At 43.0% G+C, this 20,073-nt stretch overlaps 2 protein-coding genes across 3 annotated transcripts in view; both read right to left on the bottom strand.

Moving 5' to 3' along the window:
* The window catches only part of LOC309481593 (mitogen-activated protein kinase-binding protein 1-like), a gene marked incomplete at its 3' end in the record, with an annotated part of 10,022 nt that extends 9,695 nt beyond the window's left edge, over positions 1-327 (bottom strand). The window contains exon 1 of the mRNA XM_082146556.1: positions 195-327. Within this exon, the coding sequence (XP_082002682.1) occupies positions 195-302 (108 nt within the window). The 5' untranslated portion in view covers positions 303-327. The remainder of the gene's footprint in view (positions 1-194) is intronic.
* Positions 328-1,432: 1,105 nt separating this feature from the next.
* Positions 1,433-20,073, bottom strand: part of mgab (MAX dimerization protein MGA b) — a 38,004-nt gene continuing 19,363 nt past the window's right edge. The window contains exons 13-21 of one of the 2 annotated variants that reach the window (XM_082147118.1): positions 19,564-19,744; positions 17,839-18,870; positions 16,424-17,385; positions 13,229-13,320; positions 13,106-13,139; positions 10,864-11,064; positions 9,847-9,958; positions 2,289-2,354; positions 1,433-2,218 (exon numbers count right to left, since the gene is read on the bottom strand). In XM_082147118.1, the coding sequence (XP_082003244.1) occupies positions 2,139-2,218; positions 2,289-2,354; positions 9,847-9,958; positions 10,864-11,064; positions 13,106-13,139; positions 13,229-13,320; positions 16,424-17,385; positions 17,839-18,870; positions 19,564-19,744 (2,760 nt within the window). In that variant the 3' untranslated portion in view covers positions 1,433-2,138. Of the gene's footprint in view, positions 2,219-2,288; positions 2,355-9,846; positions 9,959-10,863; positions 11,071-13,105; positions 13,140-13,228; positions 13,321-16,423; positions 17,386-17,838; positions 18,871-19,563; positions 19,745-20,073 lie in introns of both variants that reach the window. The other variant, XM_082147117.1, reaches the window with a different exon arrangement.

The raw sequence follows: 20,073 nt of genomic DNA on the forward strand, positions 1-20,073 counted from the left end.
TATTTAATGTTTCCTTTGATGTTTGTTGCAGTGATGAAACTTTTATAACTGTAACAAATCAATGTAACAATCCTCAAACTCATCAAAACAACAACAAGCTGCAGATTGTTACAGTGATGAAAGATTCACTGTTCTGCAGTGTCCAGCACTGAGACTGATGGACTGTTCTCTAACGCGTTCTCTGAGTCTCTTACCTGTCTTCTTCTGCTCTGACCGTCTGTGGAGCTTCTCCTCTTCCTCAGTCTGATGGATGGAGAGCGAAGGAGACTTTTAATGCGACTCTTGATGGTCAAAGCCTCCATGTCCTTCAGCTTCACAGAGACCAGATCATGAAGACGTGCATTCGTGTCAAACTCCAGTAATACTACAGTAAAGTCAGAGTCAAGCGAGTCCTGAGTTTGAATCACTGGTCATCCACTCATCACGAGCACGAGCCTGCGCGCCTCCGCTAATCAGCGAGTCCTGCGATCTGATTGGCCTTCGAGACGCATGACGTTTCGCTGTGTTTACATATTCATGAGCACCTAACAGAGATAATACCTCAATGTGAAATGTTCAAACATTTATGACTTTCATATTTAAATGACTTAAAACATTTAAGACTTTTATATTTAATATTTGTACATGCATAAACATTTATAGAAACAATACAAATAAGCACTGGTGAGGCCTAACTGTAAACTTGAGGACACTATTTTAAAATGCGTATGCAAGTAAATATTTTTTGTGTGTGTGTGAAATATTAGTCCTTTTGTGTACATGCCTGATTTCGAAAGATTTCATGATTTTTTGAATATTTATATAATTTTTTTAAATAAAATATTTATAATGAATGAATGGATTTAATGATTTAAAATGCGTATGCATTTAAATCATAACTACTCATATTTTGGTCTAAATTAAGCCTTTTGTGTACATACCTTTCTAATAATTTCATGCATATTTAATATTTTTTTAATATATATATAAAAAATAATATATATATATACAACGAATTTATATATGTTTTTATATTTATATAATGCATTACATGCATAAACATTTGTAGAAAAAATACGAATAAGCACTAATGTGCCATAACTGTAAATTTGAAATAATTGAATAATGCTTGTGCAAGTATATCATATTTTTTGTTGTGAAAAATTAGTGAAAACATTTGTAGAAACAATATGAATAGCACTAATGTGCCAAATATGTAAATTATTGAGAACACTATTTTAAACTGCTTATGCATGTAAATCATAACTGCTCATATTTGGTTAAAGATTAGGCCTCTTTTGTGCAGGCCTGATTTTACACGCAGCGCCTCAGAACTGAGGAAACCCGTTCACACACATCACTTCCTGTCAGGCATGAGAAGTAACTCTCGTTAAAAACTGAAATGTTGCTGCATTTATAAAGGCAGAACAATAAAAACACCAAAACATTTGTGGATATCAATTTTATTTTTGCCCAAGGCCATAATATGAACCCAATCCTGAGGCCATTTCAATATGATAAAGAGGGTAAATGTGCATAATTTACAAACAGACAAAACTTCACAAGATTAATGCATGAAGATCAATCTGGACGAGGTATTTTCCAGATCTCTTAGACTAATGTAATGATTACAACAAACACAGGCCTCACCAACACAAGCATGATTCATAAATCACAAAAATATATCTGCTTTAACAAAAAAAAGAAACGCATAATCCAATGACTGTGCAAAAATGTTTAGTATTAAACAAGAAGACAGAAATATCTCCCCAATGTGGGTTAACAAGCTCATTATCAAGTCATAACCTGAGTGATATTTACACATAACTCCTTTTTACAAAGACTGTACAAAAAACAAACCAAAAATTCCACCCATTATTAACAGAAAATGAAAGTATTTGGAGACATTAATCACATGAGAACGAGGGGTTTGCCTTGGTTTCGACTCCAGAACTCTTGTTTTTACTATGGTATTCTTATGGTGAAGGAACCAGGATCACGTCTCATTCATGAGGATGAATCTGAATCACGGACTGGTGAAGGACTGGTTTAGGACTGATGAAGGACTGGTTTAGGACTGGTGAAGGACTGGTTTAGGACTGGTGAAGGACTGGTTTACGACTGGTGAAGGACTGGTTTAGGACTGGTGAAGGACTGGTTTAGGACTGATGAAGGACTGGTTTAGGACTGGTGAAGGACTGCAGGACTATGTTGGGCAGGCGTGAGTGTCTCTTCGCCACTGAAAACACAAAGATTGATGAAGGTTTTCATTTTTATACAGGAACGCTGGATTGATCATCTGAGCTCACCTGACTGAGGCGTTTCTGATGAAGGAGCTGCTGATTTCTGTTCAACATGTAATTCTGTTCCCGCCACTGCAAGAGTCAGAAAACAGTGTGAGTTTCATCCTATAGAGCTGCTGTATCATATTTCATGCACCTCTAATATCTGCTGATATCTGTTCTGAGGCTGATATCTGGTCTGAGGCTGATATCTGGTCTGAGGCTGATATCTGGTCTGAGGCTGATACCTGTTCTGAGGCTGATACCTGGTCTGATATCTGGTCTGAGGCTGATATCTGGTCTGAGGCTGATACCTGTTCTGAGGCTGATACCTGGTCTGATGCTGATACCTGGTCTGAGGCTGATTTCTGGTCTGAGGCTGATTTCTGGTCTGATGCTGATATCTGGTCTGAGGCTGATATCTGGTCTGAGGCTGATACCTGTTCTGAGGCTGATACCTGGTCTGATATCTGGTCTGAGGCTGATATCTGGTCTGAGGCTGATACCTGTTCTGAGGCTGATACCTGGTCTGAGGCTGATTTCTGGTCTGAGGCTGATACCTGGTCTGAGGCTGATACCTGGTCTGAGGCTGATTTCTGGTCTGAGGCTGATTTCTGGTCTGAGGCTGACTTCAGGTCTGAGGCTGACATCTGGTCTGAGGCTGATACCTGTTCTGAGGCTGATTTCTGGTCTGATGCTGATATCTGTTCTGAGGCTGATATCTGTTCTGATGCTGATATCTGGTCTGAGGCTGATTTCTGTTCTGATGCTGATATCTGGACTGAGGCTGATTTCTGTTCTGATGCTGATATCTGTTCTGAGGCTGATATCTGGTCTGATGCTGATATCTGGTCTGAGGCTGATTTCTGGTCTGAGGCTGATTTCTGGTCTGATGCTGATATCTGGTCTGATGCTGATACCTGTTCTGAGGCTGATACCTGGTCTGATGCTGATACCTGGTCTGATGCTGATACCTGTGCTGATACCTGGTCTGAGGCTGATTTCTGGTCTGAGGCTGATTTCTGGTCTGATGCTGATATCTGGTCTGAGGCTGATTTCTGGTCTGAGGCTGATTTCTGGTCTGAGGCTGACATCTGGTCTGAGGCTGATACCTGTTCTGAGGCTGATTTCTGGTCTGATGCTGATATCTGTTCTGAGGCTGATATCTGTTCTGATGCTGATATCTGTTCTGAGGCTGATTTCTGTTCTGATGCTGATATCTGGTCTGAGGCTGATTTCTGTTCTGATGCTGATATCTGTTCTGAGGCTGATATCTGGTCTGATGCTGATATCTGGTCTGAGGCTGATTTCTGGTCTAAGGCTGATATCTGGTCTGAGGCTGATTTCTGGTCTGATGCTGATATCTGTTCTGAGGCTGATATCTGTTCTGATGCTGATATCTGGTCTGATGCTGATATCTGGTCTGGTGCTGATATCTGGTCTGAGGCTGATTTCTGGTCTGAGGCTTATTTCTGGTCTGAGGCTGACATCTGGTCTGAGGCTGACACCTGTTCTGAGGCTGATTTCTGGTCTGATGCTGATATCTGTTCTGAGGCTGATATCTGTTCTGATGCTGATATCTGGTCTGAGGCTGATTTCTGTTCTGATGCTGATATCTGGTCTGAGGCTGATTTCTGTTCTGATGCTGATATCTGTTCTGAGGCTGATATCTGGTCTGATGCTGATATCTGGTCTGAGGCTGATTTCTGTTCTGATGCTGATATCTGGTCTGAGGCTGATTTCTGGTCTGATGCTGATATCTGGTCTGATGCTGATATCTGGTCTGAGGCTGACATCTGGTCTGAGGCTGACATCTTGTCTGAGGCTGATACCTGTTCTGAGGCTGATACCTGTTCTGAGGCTGATATCTGGTCTGAGGCTGATTTCTGCTCTGATGCTGATATCTGTTCTGAGGCTGATATCTGTTCTGATGCTGATATCTGTTCTGAGGCTGATATCTGTTCTGAGGCTGATATCTGTTCTGAGGCTGATATCTGTTCTGATGCTGATATCTGGTCTGATGCTGATATCTGGTCTGATGCTGATTTCTGTTCTGATGCTGATATCTGGTCTGAGGCTGATATCTGGTCTGAGGCTGATATCTGTTCTGATGCTGATATCTGGTCTGAGGCTGATATCTGGTCTGATGCTGATATCTGGTCTGAGGCTGATATCTGTTCTGATGCTGATATCTGGTCTGATGCTGATTTCTGTTCTGATGCTGATATCTGGTCTGAGGCTGAAATCTGTTCTGATGCTGATATCTGGTCTGAGGCTGATATCTGTTCTGATGCTGATATCTGGTCTGAGGCTGATATCTGGTCTGATGCTGATATCTGTTCTGAGGCTGATATCTGGTCTGAGGCTGATATCTGGTCTGAGGCTGATACCTGTTCTGAGGCTGATACCTGGTCTGATATCTGGTCTGAGGCTGATATCTGGTCTGAGGCTGATACCTGTTCTGAGGCTGATACCTGTTCTGATGCTGATACCTGGTCTGAGGCTGATTTCTGGTCTGAGGCTGATTTCTGGTCTGATGCTGATATCTGGTCTGAGGCTGATTTCTGGTCTGAGGCTGATTTCTGGTCTGAGGCTGACTTCAGGTCTGAGGCTGACATCTGGTCTGAGGCTGATACCTGTTCTGAGGCTGATTTCTGGTCTGATGCTGATATCTGTTCTGAGGCTGATATCTGTTCTGATGCTGATATCTGGTCTGAGGCTGATTTCTGTTCTGATGCTGATATCTGGTCTGAGGCTGATTTCTGTTCTGATGCTGATATCTGTTCTGAGGCTGATATCTGGTCTGATGCTGATATCTGGCCTGAGGCTGATTTCTGTTCTGATGCTGTAATCTGGTCTGATGCTGATACCTGGTCTGATGCTGATACCTGGTCTGATGCTGATACCTGTTCTGAGGCTGATACCTGGTCTGATGCTGATACCTGGTCTGAGGCTGATTTCTGGTCTGAGGCTGATTTCTGGTCTGATGCTGATATCTGGTCTGATGCTGATATCTGGTCTGAGGCTGATTTCTGGTCTGAGGCTGACTTCTGGTCTGAGGCTGATACCTGTTCTGAGGCTGATTTCTGGTCTGATGCTGATATCTGTTCTGAGGCTGATATCTGTTCTGATGCTGATATCTGGTCTGAGGCTGATTTCTGTTCTGATGCTGATATCTGGTCTGAGGCTGATTTCTGTTCTGATGCTGATATCTGTTCTGAGGCTGATATCTGGTCTGATGCTGATATCTGGTCTGAGGCTGATTTCTGTTCTGAGGCTGATATCTGGTCTGAGGCTGATTTCTGGTCTGATGCTGATATCTGTTCTGAGGCTGATATCTGTTCTGATGCTGATATCTGGTCTGATGCTGATATCTGGTCTGGTGCTGATATCTGGTCTGAGGCTGATTTCTGGTCTGAGGCTGATTTCTGGTCTGAGGCTGACATCTGGTCTGAGGCTGACATCTGGTCTGAGGCTGACACCTGTTCTGAGGCTGATTTCTGGTCTGATGCTGATATCTGTTCTGAGGCTGATATCTGTTCTGATGCTGATATCTGGTCTGAGGCTGATTTCTGTTCTGATGCTGATATCTGGTCTGAGGCTGATTTCTGTTCTGATGCTAATATCTGTTCTGAGGCTGATATCTGGTCTGATGCTGATATCTGGTCTGAGGCTGATTTCTGTTCTGATGCTGATATCTGGTCTGAGGCTGATTTCTGGTCTGATGCTGATATCTGTTCTGATGCTGATATCTGGTCTGAGGCTGACATCTGGTCTGAGGCTGACATCTTGTCTGAGGCTGATACCTGTTCTGAGGCTGATACCTGTTCTGAGGCTGATATCTGGTCTGAGGCTGATTTCTGCTCTGATGCTGATATCTGTTCTGAGGCTGATATCTGTTCTGATGCTGATATCTGTTCTGAGGCTGATATCTGTTCTGAGGCTGATATCTGTTCTGAGGCTGATATCTGGTCTGATGCTGATTTCTGGTCTGAGGCTCTGGTCTGATGCTGATATCTGTTCTGATGCTGATATCTGTTCTGATGCTGATATCTGGTCTGAGGCTGATATCTGTTCTGACGCTGATATCTGGTCTGACGCTGATATCTGGTCTGATGCTGATTTCTGGTCTGAGGCTGATATCTGTTCTGATGCTGATATCTGTTCTGATGCTGATATCTGGTCTGAGGCTGATTTCTGTTCTGATGCTGATATCTGTTCTGAGGCTGATATCTGGTCTGAGGCTGATATCTGGTCTGAGGCTGATATCTGGTCTGAGGCTGACTTCTGTTCTGATGTTGATATCTGGTCTGAGGCTGATATCTGTTCTGATGTTGATTTCTGTTCTGATGCTGATATCTGGTCTGATGCTGATATCTGGTCTGAGGCTGATTTCTGTTCTGATGCTGATTTCTGTTCTGATGCTGATATCTGGTCTGATGCTGACATCTGGTCTGATGTTGATATCTGGTCTGATGTTGATATCTGGTCTGAGGCTGATATCTGTTCTGAGGCTGATATCTGTTCTGATGTTGATTTCTGTTCTGATGCTGATATCTGGTCTGATGCTGATATCTGGTCTGGTGCTGATATCTGGTCTGAGGCTGATATCTGGTCTGATGCTGATTTCTGTTCTGATGCTGATATCTGGTCTGATGCTGATTTCTGGTCTGATGCTGATATCTGGTCTGATGCTGATGCTGATATCTGGTCTGAGGCTGATATCTGTTCTGAGGCTGATTTCTGTTCTGATGCTGATATCTGGTCTGGTGCTGATATCTGGTCTGAGGCTGATATCTGGTCTGATGCTGATTTCTGTTCTGGTGCTGATATCTGGTCTGATGCTGATATCTGTTCTGATGCTGATTTCTGTTCTGATGTTGATATCTGGTCTGGTGCTGATATCTGGTCTGAGGCTGATATCTGGTCTGAGGCTGATATCTGGTCTGATGCTGATTTCTGGTCTGATGCTGATATTTGGTCTGATGCTCTGTGATCTGGTCTGATGCTGATATCTGGTCTGATGCTGATTTCTGTTCTGATGCTGATATCTGGTCTGATGCTCTGTGATTTGGTCTGATGCTGATATCTGGTCTGATGCTGATTTCTGGTCTGATGCTGATATCTGGTCTGAGGCTGATATCTGGTCTGAGGCTGATATCTGGTCTGATGCTGATTTCTGGTCTGATGCTGATATTTGGTCTGACTCTCTGTGATCTGGTCTGATGCTGATATCTGGTCTGATGCTGATTTCTGTTCTGATGCTTATATCTGGTCTGATGCTCTGTGATTTGGTCTGATGCTGATATCTGGTCTGATGCTGATTTCTGGTCTGATGCTGATATCTGGTCTGATGCTGATATCTGGTCTGAGGCTGATATCTCTGAGGCTGATATCTGGTCTGATGCTGATATTTGGTCTGATGCTCTGTGATCTGGTCTGATGCTGACATCTGGTCTGAGGCTGATATCTGGTCTGATGCTGATATCTGTTCTGATGCTGATATCTGGTCTGAGGCTGATATCTGGTCTGGTGGTCTGATGCTGATTTCTGGTCTGATGCTGATTTCTGGTCTGATGCTGATATCTGGTCTGAGGCTGATATCTGGTCTGAGGCTGATATCTGGTCTGAGGCTGATATCTGGTCTGAGGCTGACTTCTGTTCTGATGTTGATATCTGGTCTGAGGCTGATATCTGTTCTGATGTTGATTTCTGTTCTGATGCTGATATCTGGTCTGATGCTGATATCTGGTCTGAGGCTGATTTCTGTTCTGATGCTGATTTCTGTTCTGATGCTGATATCTGGTCTGATGCTGACATCTGGTCTGATGTTGATATCTGGTCTGATGTTGATATCTGGTCTGAGGCTGATATCTGTTCTGAGGCTGATATCTGTTCTGATGTTGATTTCTGTTCTGATGCTGATATCTGGTCTGATGCTGATATCTGGTCTGGTGCTGATATCTGGTCTGAGGCTGATATCTGGTCTGATGCTGATTTCTGTTCTGATGCTGATATCTGGTCTGATGCTGATTTCTGGTCTGATGCTGATATCTGGTCTGATGCTGATGCTGATATCTGGTCTGAGGCTGATATCTGTTCTGAGGCTGATTTCTGTTCTGATGCTGATATCTGGTCTGGTGCTGATATCTGGTCTGAGGCTGATATCTGGTCTGATGCTGATTTCTGTTCTGGTGCTGATATCTGGTCTGATGCTGATATCTGTTCTGATGCTGATTTCTGTTCTGATGTTGATATCTGGTCTGGTGCTGATATCTGGTCTGAGGCTGATATCTGGTCTGAGGCTGATATCTGGTCTGATGCTGATTTCTGGTCTGATGCTGATATTTGGTCTGATGCTCTGTGATCTGGTCTGATGCTGATATCTGGTCTGATGCTGATTTCTGTTCTGATGCTGATATCTGGTCTGATGCTCTGTGATTTGGTCTGATGCTGATATCTGGTCTGATGCTGATTTCTGGTCTGATGCTGATATCTGGTCTGAGGCTGATATCTGGTCTGAGGCTGATATCTGGTCTGATGCTGATTTCTGGTCTGATGCTGATATTTGGTCTGACTCTCTGTGATCTGGTCTGATGCTGATATCTGGTCTGATGCTGATTTCTGTTCTGATGCTTATATCTGGTCTGATGCTCTGTGATTTGGTCTGATGCTGATATCTGGTCTGATGCTGATTTCTGGTCTGATGCTGATATCTGGTCTGATGCTGATATCTGGTCTGAGGCTGATATCTCTGAGGCTGATATCTGGTCTGATGCTGATATTTGGTCTGATGCTCTGTGATCTGGTCTGATGCTGACATCTGGTCTGAGGCTGATATCTGGTCTGATGCTGATATCTGTTCTGATGCTGATATCTGGTCTGAGGCTGATATCTGGTCTGGTGGTCTGATGCTGATTTCTGGTCTGATGCTGATTTCTGGTCTGATGCTGATATCTGGTCTGATGCTGATATCTGGTCTGAGGCTGATATCTGGTCTGAGGCTGATTTCTGGTCTGAGGCTGATATCTGGTCTGAGGCTGATATCTGGTCTGAGGCTGATATCTGGTCTGATGCTGATTTCTGGTCTGATGCTGATATCTGGTCTGGTGCTGATATCTGGTCTGAGGCTTATATCTGGTCTGATGCTGATTTCTGTTCTTATGCTGATATCTGGTCTGGTGCTGATATCTGGTCTGAGGCTGATTTCTGTTCTTATGCTGATATCTGGTCTGGTACTGATATCTGGTCTGATGCTGATATCTGGTCCGAGGCTGATATCTGTTCTGATGTTGATTTCTGTTCTGATGTTGATTTCTGTTCTGATGCTGATATCTGGTCTGATGCTGATATCTGGTCTGAGGCTGATATCTGGTCTGATGCTGCTTTCTGTTCTGATGCTGATATCTGGTCTGGTGCTGATATCTGGTCTGAGGCTGATATCTGGTCTGATGCTGCTTTCTGTTCTGATGCTGATATCTGGTCTGGTGCTGATATCTGGTCTGAGGCTGATATCTGGTCTGATGCTGATTTCTGTTCTGGTGCTGATATCTGGTCTGATGCTGTGTGCTGCTGTATTGTGTACCAGAGCGCTGTGAGATCAGGGTCTGATAATGAGAATGCTGCTGAATCAAAGCCCGTTTCTGTGCCATCAAAGACCTGCCGTGGTCCTCGAGAGCCCCAACCACCCGACGAGCCTGAAACAGAGAAAATAAAACATCAATCATCAGGATTCCATCCAAAGTTGTGATTTTAACTTATGCGCAAAATTGGAATATTGCATGAATCATATGCAAATAAAACAGCGTTTCCATCCCATGTGTTCAAGATAACAAAATCATCACTTCCTGGGAAACTGGCACAAAATATCAGTAATAAAACAGTAAGTTTCTGCAATCGGCTGTTTCTTCCTCCATCATAAACGAGTGTCTCAGAGCGTCAGACGAAACACAGTAAACGCTGTCATGTTCTCTTGCGTCCGGATGCTGGTGTTCGGGAACACACTCGTGTGTGAGACGCTTCTGGAGGGAATTAAACCAGATCATTCTGATCACACACTTCGACTCCGGTGTTACACCAAACCAACATTAGAGATGCTGAGATGCCATTGGTCCACTGGTTACTCCAGTTATCCAATCACAGCTGATGCTGAGTCACATGAGGTTTGAAGGATTTATTCAAATATGTTTCTGCGTAGTTTATGCATCATGTCTTCTTATCGGATAAAACAATTATCCACCTCAAAGTTTTTTATGCACATTTTTAGAATTTATGCACATCTTAGTATTTCCATCCAGCATTTTTTTTTATGCGATATCCAAAAATTCACCTAAAAATGGGTGGATGGAAACAGCTAATACTGATGTCACACACGCAGCGATCAGTAATGATGACCGAATACACCCGTGACAGCAGAAACATGGCAAACGTTATACGCATCAATAATGATCACAATATTTTCCCATTGAATTTCCAGCATTGCTCATGAAGAGCCGTCAGAGATGTTAGTGTGTGTGTGTGTGTGTGTGTGTGTGTGTGTGTGTGTGTGTGTGTGTGTGTGTGGGTGTGTGTGTGGGTGTGTGTGCGAGTGTGTTTGACGCACCTGATGGAGCAGGTCTTCAGTGCTCATGCTGTCGTCTTCATCAACACACAGTGTCCTCCTCAACGAATCCAAACTCTGATGCAACTCAATCTGACGCTTCCTTTCTCTCAGCGCCTGATTCAGACGAAACGTGCGCTTGTACAGAGGCAGATCTGACATCAACCGCACTGCATGATGGGACGCTTTTCCCACCAATTTAGCCTTTAGCTGGGAAAATAAAATAATCAGGTTTACAAATATTTTATTTCTACTAAACTAGTGTATTTTTACTAGTGTAATCGCTACGGGGAAATCTCAGAGTACAACTGGGAGCTGTGATACACCGTGATTCACCAGATGAGAAGTTTATCTATGAATCATCTTTTTACTCTTTTAGTTTATTTTATAGCCGTTTTAATTTTCCTTGCTTTTATTTTGTGATTATTTTAATTCCTCTCTGTGTAAAGCACTTAGTGTGTGAAATGTGCTGTATAAATGAACTCATCTTGCCTAAACACAACAGCTCATGACAATCTTATAACCTCTGCCTTAAGATTTGCGTACAGTATATATTAATACGCACCAGTACACGGACTGTGGATTTTATTATATTATAAATGTTTGCTAATTGGAGATTTCGGTTAATAATGAATTAAATCATAAAAATATATATTTTTTAAATATGTATATATATTGTATTTATCATGTGACCATAACCGTGAACATGTATAATTAAATGTAGAGGTGTCGCAATATACCGGTGTTGACGATAATCGTGATATTCAAAGCATGAAATATCGACATCGTGTTAATTTAGAGTGTGACAATATACCGGTATTGGCGATAACCACAATGTTTAAAATGAATAGGACTCTTATGATAACATGACACGTAAATACTCCAGCGCCAGTACCTGGTTGACCTCTCAGGTGGCAGTATTGCACCCGCTGACACCTGTCAAATAAGAAGACGACGCAGCGCTCGTCCGCGCCTGCGCAGCTAGAGTGGAACACTCTGTCCACACCCGAAAAAAGTAAGCTCGCCAGAATTAAGAACAGAGTTCTTCGGCTTCAAAGAAAACAGCACCTTAAAGGTGGTCGCACACCGGACGAGAAGCGCAGCGCCACGTCTTTAAAATTCGAACACATTCTCTATGAGTGTAGGCTACACACACCGGCGGCCGCGACGCCCAGCAACGGCTCAGGACCATGTTCAAAATCCTGCCGCGACACAGAGCGTCATTTACATCGTTTTAGATTAACTTTACATTATATTTGTCTCAAATCATCGTAAATGATTTTACCCTGTGCTGCAATATACATTTAATTTTACATTAATTTACAGAAATCAGCTGCTTGAATTAAAATTGCTGATGTTATCGGATTTTCAGGTGATATTCTCAATTCATTCAGTTAACGGACGCTCAGAGGTAAAGTGTTCAGATCACAGACTCAGCAACTATTATTTAATTGTACAGTGTAATCATTCATAACATAGTACAGACATTCTCTCGATTCCATAATGTCCTTAAACAATGATATTGCTGGCCATAAACTGAGACGCGCGTGCGTGTGCGATACCTCGAGTTGTCAGACGCGACGCGGCTATTATTTTACTAGTCATGGAATGGGAAACGTGGCATTAACTGTTAACAGGGGGTTTCTGTGTTCATATATTAATAAAGGGTGATTATTAAAATTAAGAACCCCGTTTTCTTTACTCATCTTATTTTTGTATTTGTATTTGCACTTGATTTTTTTATTCAAATCTGCTATCTGCATGACTTTATTGGCGCCGGTGCAACAATAGGTTTAAGAGCTTTTCAGTTCTTCAGGAAACCTTCAGACAGTGTTTTGCTTCAGTTTGAAACCAGATAAACTTCACATGCTTGTCTTCCTTCACAAGAATTTGCCATAGATTGAGTACGCAAGAAGTAAAAAATGCATGTGCCTTGTCTATCAGTATCCTTATGTTTGTTGGGTAAAAAAGAAAAACTATATAAACAAAGTAAAAATTAATTTGACTGATAACTACCCGAAATAGATTCTATAGATATCGCGATATATCGATATCGTGAATTCTTTTGGCCACAATAACCGTGGTGTGAAAAATCTAACATCGTGACAGCCCTAATTAAATGATTGAAATATTTTAGCTATATAGGTATGCATAAATATCAGGGTTCCGCTGACAGAAACATCTGTGCCTCAGTGAGCAAAACAAAGGAAACTGTGTGATATAAATAAACCAGAAGAAGACTCACGAGCCACTGATGTGGAGCTGCTCGCGGTGTGTTCCTGAAGAGAGTAAACAGCAGATCAGCATCAGCAACACCAGCTGAGAGAATGTGAAAGGTCAAAGGTCATAAAGCTCATAACTGACTCACCGTCTGGCCTTGGCTCTCAAGCGGCAGATGATCCTCTCATCGTTCTCCTCGAACGTCTCGATGTCAACCTCGTCTTCACTGCTCTTCTCATTCTGGGATTAAAATATTGCACAATTTTAATTCAAGTTTATTTGTATCGCGCTCTCACAACTCAGCTTTACAGAAGATGCTCATCTCAGTTCAGGAAGTGTTCTGTAGTCAGTCAGAGATTAATGTGTCAGAGTAGCGTCCACTCTCAGGAAACACATCTTTCTTTTCATAAATCATTACCTTTACATTTGTCAGTGGGTTTTGCAAATGTTTAACCATTGAAAAGTATTAAAAAGAGCTTGTGACTGAAGTACGTGGATCCTCAAACTGTCGGTAAACCTCATAATATTGAGAATGAAGAGCCGCACGCAGTTTACAACGTCTTTGCTTGTTTGCAATGCAATGGTGAGTAAAGAAGTGTTTGTTTGAATAAATACAGTGTTTTCTAAACTCATATATATACATATATTAGCACCAGCGCTGATCCGCCAAAACACATCTTGTATGTGAACGCTGTTTTACGTGAATATCATGACGAGTGAAGCACAGAGCTATGCTTTCAAAATAAATAATAGGTTAGCAATTAAACGTTACATTGCAGCCATGGACACATCTGGACTCATGCCGAAAGAGCGAGGTACGTCACGTGACCACATACATTTAAGCTTTGTCGGCTTTCTATTATGTTTTGCGATCTGGTCACCCGACTATCAGCTTAAAATATTATATTCTTTCGAATCTTCACTCACGTCTCGCCCATTTTACAGGGGATTATAAACGTTTCTTCCTTTGGTTCGCTTGTAATTTGTCCTTCAGCGTTTACAACAGTAAACATGCAAGTATAATAGACCTGATGGCTTTTTGCTTGCACATCAAATTCTATTTAACACAGTTAGTGCTTGTTATTATGGTAAGGCGCGTCAAGTTCAAGTTCAAGTTTTGCTTTCTCTGGCACCACATCATCACACAGAGCCTGAATGTCTTACACTGCGGAAGATAAAACTCCCTCTTCAGGCCTTTCACAACAAGTGTCGGTTTCATCAGGAGAACATGAGGATATTAGAGAAGCGAATGACTGTATCGTGTCCCACTTCCCCCTCAGCGGGAGCTATAGGACGCATCGTTGTGATGTGCTAGCCTGCTGGCTGTGACCGAAAGAGCACGCGAGAGAGAAAGCACATACGCAGTTTAATATATGCAAATATATAAAATCATTTATTTCATCATTATATATATCGTCGCTGCCCGATGAAACTCACGTATGTCCAAAACGGTTACTTTTCAGGAAGTGAAAAAAACACCGTAATTTCAAAAGCAGTTGAACGTAGCATTGTCATACTTGGTACGGCATCTTTAAATGTAACCATATTCTTGCCAGTGTAATGATATAATCCACATTTGACCAAAATCGAGTTTAAATGGACATACGTGCATATTTTACAGTAACGGTGGTCGATACGCGTTCTTCCGATCATTAATTAGAATGGCCAAGTCGCGTTTCATATTGACAGATGAATAGGCTACGCTCAGTTTATTAAATAGCCTACGTCTCAGTTTATTAAATGTCTCTTGCAAACTATGAAGGGACAATGAATCAACACTCATTACTACAAAACCAAACTTAATGAAGTGGTCAAAATCATGTTTGACCCGTCTCAAATTGTGCATCCTATTACTCGTGCTGTTCACTTTTCATACTTTTAACAGTATAGTAGACCTACAGACTCTATTTGTACAAATTGCTGCACATTCATTTAATTCTGCATTTTGCACACACAAGTTGAAAGGCTTCAAATCAAGTTCACGGATAATTGTGCGTGCATTTATTAATCATTATGATACTAAAATCATAACAAAGTAGGCTATGCTATGTACAAAAAAATACAGCCATTTCTGTTTTTTTCTTTAAAACAAAAAAACAAGCTGCACCCTTTTTTTTACATTTCATCTTTCATTCCGAAATAGAATAATGAATGAACGAAAAAGTACACGGACCCAACATGTAGGCTATTAGCCTTTTTACCCATTATCAATCTAAATTAATCTCGTTTTTAATTTAACTTAATTTAGTTTTTCTTTATTTAAATTTAGTTTTTCTTTATTTAAATTTCGGGTTTTTCTTTATTTAATTTTCGTTTTTTCTTTATTTAAATGTCATTTTTCTTTATTTAAATTTCGTTTTTTCTTTATTTAAATTTCATTTTTCAAATTTCGTTTTTTTCTTTATTTAAATTTAGTTTTTCTTTATTTAAAATTCGTTATTCTTTATTTAAATCTACCCTTTACTGTGTCAGTAATTTATTAGTCAGGAAAATATTAGACTACCTTAAAAGTATTGCTTAAGTTAACAGACCCGTGCGTGAACATCTCCACAATAAAAAGTGACAATTACTTCGTCTAGACCATTTACCGGTAAATAACAGTTGTGAATATATTGCGAATATATAATAAACTTGAACAGTTGTCAAAAACAAACGTTTGCTGATACTTTACCTCACAGAGTTATTCGGCTATCCAATGCTGAGCTTCCAGAGACGCTTAGACCGGCGAGATGCCTCCACAGGGCGGGAGATACGCGGCGTGATTGACAGCTTTGACACCAAATGGATATACGTGAAAATCAGATGACATGATTTCACAACTTTTCATTGGTCATTTAGATATGTGAAGCATACTGTATACGGAAATGAACCTGGACATTCTATCCGTCGAAAAATCTCAAAATCGGCAAAATGGACATACGCGGTTTTCATCGGACAGCGACGATATCATGTTTTGCGCATGTGCTCCCGCGCACTATCGGTCGATGCTCTTCTCTTCCTTCATAACTCGGACTACACTCGTGTGAATAGCTGTGCAACTGCGCGAACTTTGTTTTGAAGTTTAATGTTTGATTTGTGACTGTTTCGCCTGTTCAACCACAGCAAAGTTTCATAATTAGCAAGTCTGTGCTGCTTCTTTTCTTTCCTGGTGTGCTGAGGGGCCTGTGCCGTGGGGAACGGTGTTTGTATGTGTATTAGTTTAATTATCGGTGCAAGCAATCATAAAATACAGCATACTGCAAAAGTGTGAGAAATGGACCTCGGGTTCGGGCTTGAAATATAAGCGTAATGGTCGGGATAAATGATTGTGGGTGCGGGCCGTGTGCAGACCCTTGACACTCACACTGTCGTCAGTGGTCCATCCGTCACTGGAGTACGTGAGCGCAGCACTGGAGTCATTAGCCTTGAGTTCAGAACCAGAATCTTCCGAGGTCAGAGCCGGTGGGTTTCTTTTCCACAGCCACTGGATGCGGTTCTGGACCTCCTGCCGTCTTCTGTTCCCGTCCACAGGTGTAGCACACACGTGTGTGTGTCCATGCGGCTCTTCTGGTGTGTGTGTTCGAGTCGGAAGTAAAGGCAGGGCGAAGGTCCGCTTAGAGAACGCAGAGATCGGACTCGCGAATAAAGAGCATGAAAAATCACCACTAATGTTTGTTTTCGGATGTTGTCGGGATTCGTCAGAAACCGGGCCGTCGCTTTCAGAGGTTCTGATGTTCGTCTCAGGGTCCGGCTCCTCTGCTTTCAGCGACGAGACGTCGTCCGGGTCACGGTTCTGGTTGAGTTCCTCATAAGGCTCGATCTTGATGCGCACAGACTCTCTCTCAGCGCCACTGATGTCCTGATGTTCGTCCGTCTGCAGGGACTCACTGTAAGGCTCGACTTTAATGGCGAGTGGCGTTTCACTGGGTTCTGTTTTGATGGGAACGGAGGATTGGTGTGTTTCTTCCCGAGGGTTTTCCGTGGACCCAGACAGGCTAATCTCGGGATTCACACTGGGTTGGCCCAACATGGGCAGTTTGATTAGCCTGTATCCTCCAGGGAGTAGCACCGAGGAACCGGCTCCTCCTGCTTCCGTGTGTTGGAGGCCCGAGGACGCCGGTGGGAATATCCGGAAGGAAAACATGTTATTCTTGGCTGGAAACCCGCTGTGTGCGCCGCTTCCGAAGGTGAAGCTGGTGTTTCCCGGCGCTGAGTGGATTCTGGGGGTGATGAAGGGAAAATGCGTCGGTGAAGGTGCTGGATTTAACACAGATTTGGTCGACTGAGGTCGTTGCGTAGATGTTTTCACTTCCTGTTGAGCACTTCCTATTGAGAATCAACGTGAGAATGTTACATTTGATGCAGGAACACAAACGGAATCCAGTCATAAAACAGGAATTTACTGCATAATGTCACAGAATTTGGAGTAGAGCTGCACACGGAATCAGACAGCGATATGTGTGAGTGTGTGTGAGAGTGATTGAGTGAGAGTGTGTGTGAGAGAGTGTGTGAGAGTGTGTGTGAGAGAGTGTGTGAGAGAGTGTGTGAGTGTGATTGAGTGAGAGTGTGTGTGAGAGTATGAGTGTGAGTGTATGTGTATGTGTGAGAACACACAATTTGGGGGGAAAAATTATACATTTCATAGCGAACTATTATAGTAAAAATTTTAATAAACTATTAAAATCTTAAAGTTTTATGAATTCAATTGATTAGACATCCTCTTTGAACACACAGAGTTTAGGAGAGTAGTGCAGCAGTCGAGTGTGTTGTGGCACTGACCTGCGCTGGTCACGGGTGACGCCGAGGGAACCGGCACCAGCTGGATCGTCTGACCGTTGAACTGACACATGTTCACTCCCATCATCCCTGCAACCGGCTGCAGGACGACCTGCTGACCCGGAGGAAGAGCAGAGACCGGGAGGACCGTCTCAGTCTGGGAGAGGGGCGGAGCTACAGTGGGTGGCGGAGGCACAGCGGAGACCGGGAGGACCGTGTCAGTCTGGGAGAGGGGTGGAGCTACAGCAGGGGGCGGGAGGACTGTCTCAGTCTGGGAGAGGGGCGGAGCTACAGTGGGGGGCGGGAGGACTGTCTCAGTCTGGGAGAGGGGCAGAGCTATAACTGGGGGCGGAGCTACAGCGGGGGGAGGGAGGACCGTGTCAGTCTGGGAGAGGGGCGGTGCTACAGTGGGGGGCGGGAGGACTGTCTCAGTCTGGGAGAGGGGCGGAGCTATAGAGTTCTGGTCAGAGAGGGGCGGAGATACAGCAGGTGCACCAGAGAGGGGCGGAGCTACAGTGTTCTGTTCAGAGAGGGGCGGAGCTACAGCGGGCGCACCAGAGAGGGGCGGAGCTACAGTGTTCTGTTCAGAGAGGGGCGGAGCTACAGCGGGCGCACCAGAGAGCGGCGGAGCTACAGCGTTCTGGTCAGAGAGGGGTGGAGATACAGCGGTAGCACCAGAGAGGGGCGGAGCTACAGCGGTTGGGTCGGAGAGGGGCGGAGCTACAGCAGGCACACCAGAGAGGGGCGGAGCTACAGTGTTCTGTTCAGAGAGGGGCGGAGCTACAGCGTTCTGGCCAGATAGGGGCGGAGCTACAGCAGTCACACAAGAAAAGGGCGGAGCTACAGCGGTCAGGATTAGCCCAGGCTTCGATGATAACACATGATTAGATGTTGAAGGTGGAGCTGCCGGATTATGAACATGTGAGAATATGTAGAGTGTTGGAGTGCGATTGGTGCCATCGGGAGCCTGGTAGATCGCCAGAGTCTGAGTGGCTGACGCTCTGAAAGCTCCTTTACTCTGGTCTGCTTGGGTCACTAAACACAGTAAGAGACGTTTACAGATGTTACAGTCACTCATGCTTTTTCTCCATTCCTGTCAGCTGATGGAGTTTAGTTCACTGTTGGGGTTTAGAAGACACTTTATATTCAGTAATATTCAGAGGTGTAAAGTCCAGAGGTCAGAAAGTTAAAGTCCTGCCATATGTGTATTCCACCCATGAACTCCGTCAGCTGATTCCACTCATTAGTTCTCCTGGCTGAAAAACTGCTAATTAGCAAATCCAGGCGATTGGAACAAAATACTAAGGAGGACTTTTACTTTCTGACCCTGGACTACACCTCTGGGAATATTCTGATTCTGTTATCCTCCCATGTATTACTGTGAAGCTGCTTTTATAGATCTGTACTATATAAAGCGCTGTAGAAATAAAGCTAATTGCCAGTACACTAATTTAATCTTAATTAAAAGCTTCAATAGGGTTCGTACACACACTGTACAATGACATTCCAGGACTTTTCAAGCACTACTTTTTGGTTTTCAAGCACAACAATCAGAGATCTCACTTATCAAACAATATCTTTATTATCTTTCAAATTCTAAAAACGGTAAATAGATAAACTAATAAAACAAAATGGTACAAATAAAGTGCAGTTGTAAACTTTAGGCCATATTGTTATACAGATCAACGGGTTAAACTGGACCCATCTGATGGTTCTGCCGGATCTCACCTGTGTGTTTGCCGGAGTCCCTCGAGTGTGAACGCCTCGTCTCGTGGAGCTGAACTGGTTTGGACAGTGATCGCACTGGTTTTATCCTGCCGGTGAGATACGCTGCCAGCCGATTGGCTGGATGAAGCGCTCCCACTCGACCCAACAGCAGCTTAGCCTGAGCGTAGGCTTTACCATTCACCTGAAGTCAGAAGGACGAGATGTTCATTCAGAGGCTACTTCACTTCCCTCGCGGGTCAAAATGACCCGAAGCCCTAAAATTCTACTTCTTTTTTTTTAATTGTTTATTTTTTCTTCTTTTTTTTAAATGCATTTTTTTTTTACCTTTAAATTACAAGGTTTTATCAATAAATAAATGGTAATTTAAGCACATTCCTCACATTCTTTCAACTTAAATTCAAAATAACTCGAAAATAAATATGTCATACATAACCCTTTTAATTCAGCTCTAAATATCTTACATCGGGTGTCTTTGCCGACCTCGTGTGGGTTAGGCTTCACTTGACAAAT

This window comes from Leuciscus leuciscus, assembly GCF_965113295.1.
Source record: "Leuciscus leuciscus genome assembly, chromosome: 19".
NCBI lineage: Eukaryota > Metazoa > Chordata > Actinopteri > Cypriniformes > Leuciscidae > Leuciscus > Leuciscus leuciscus.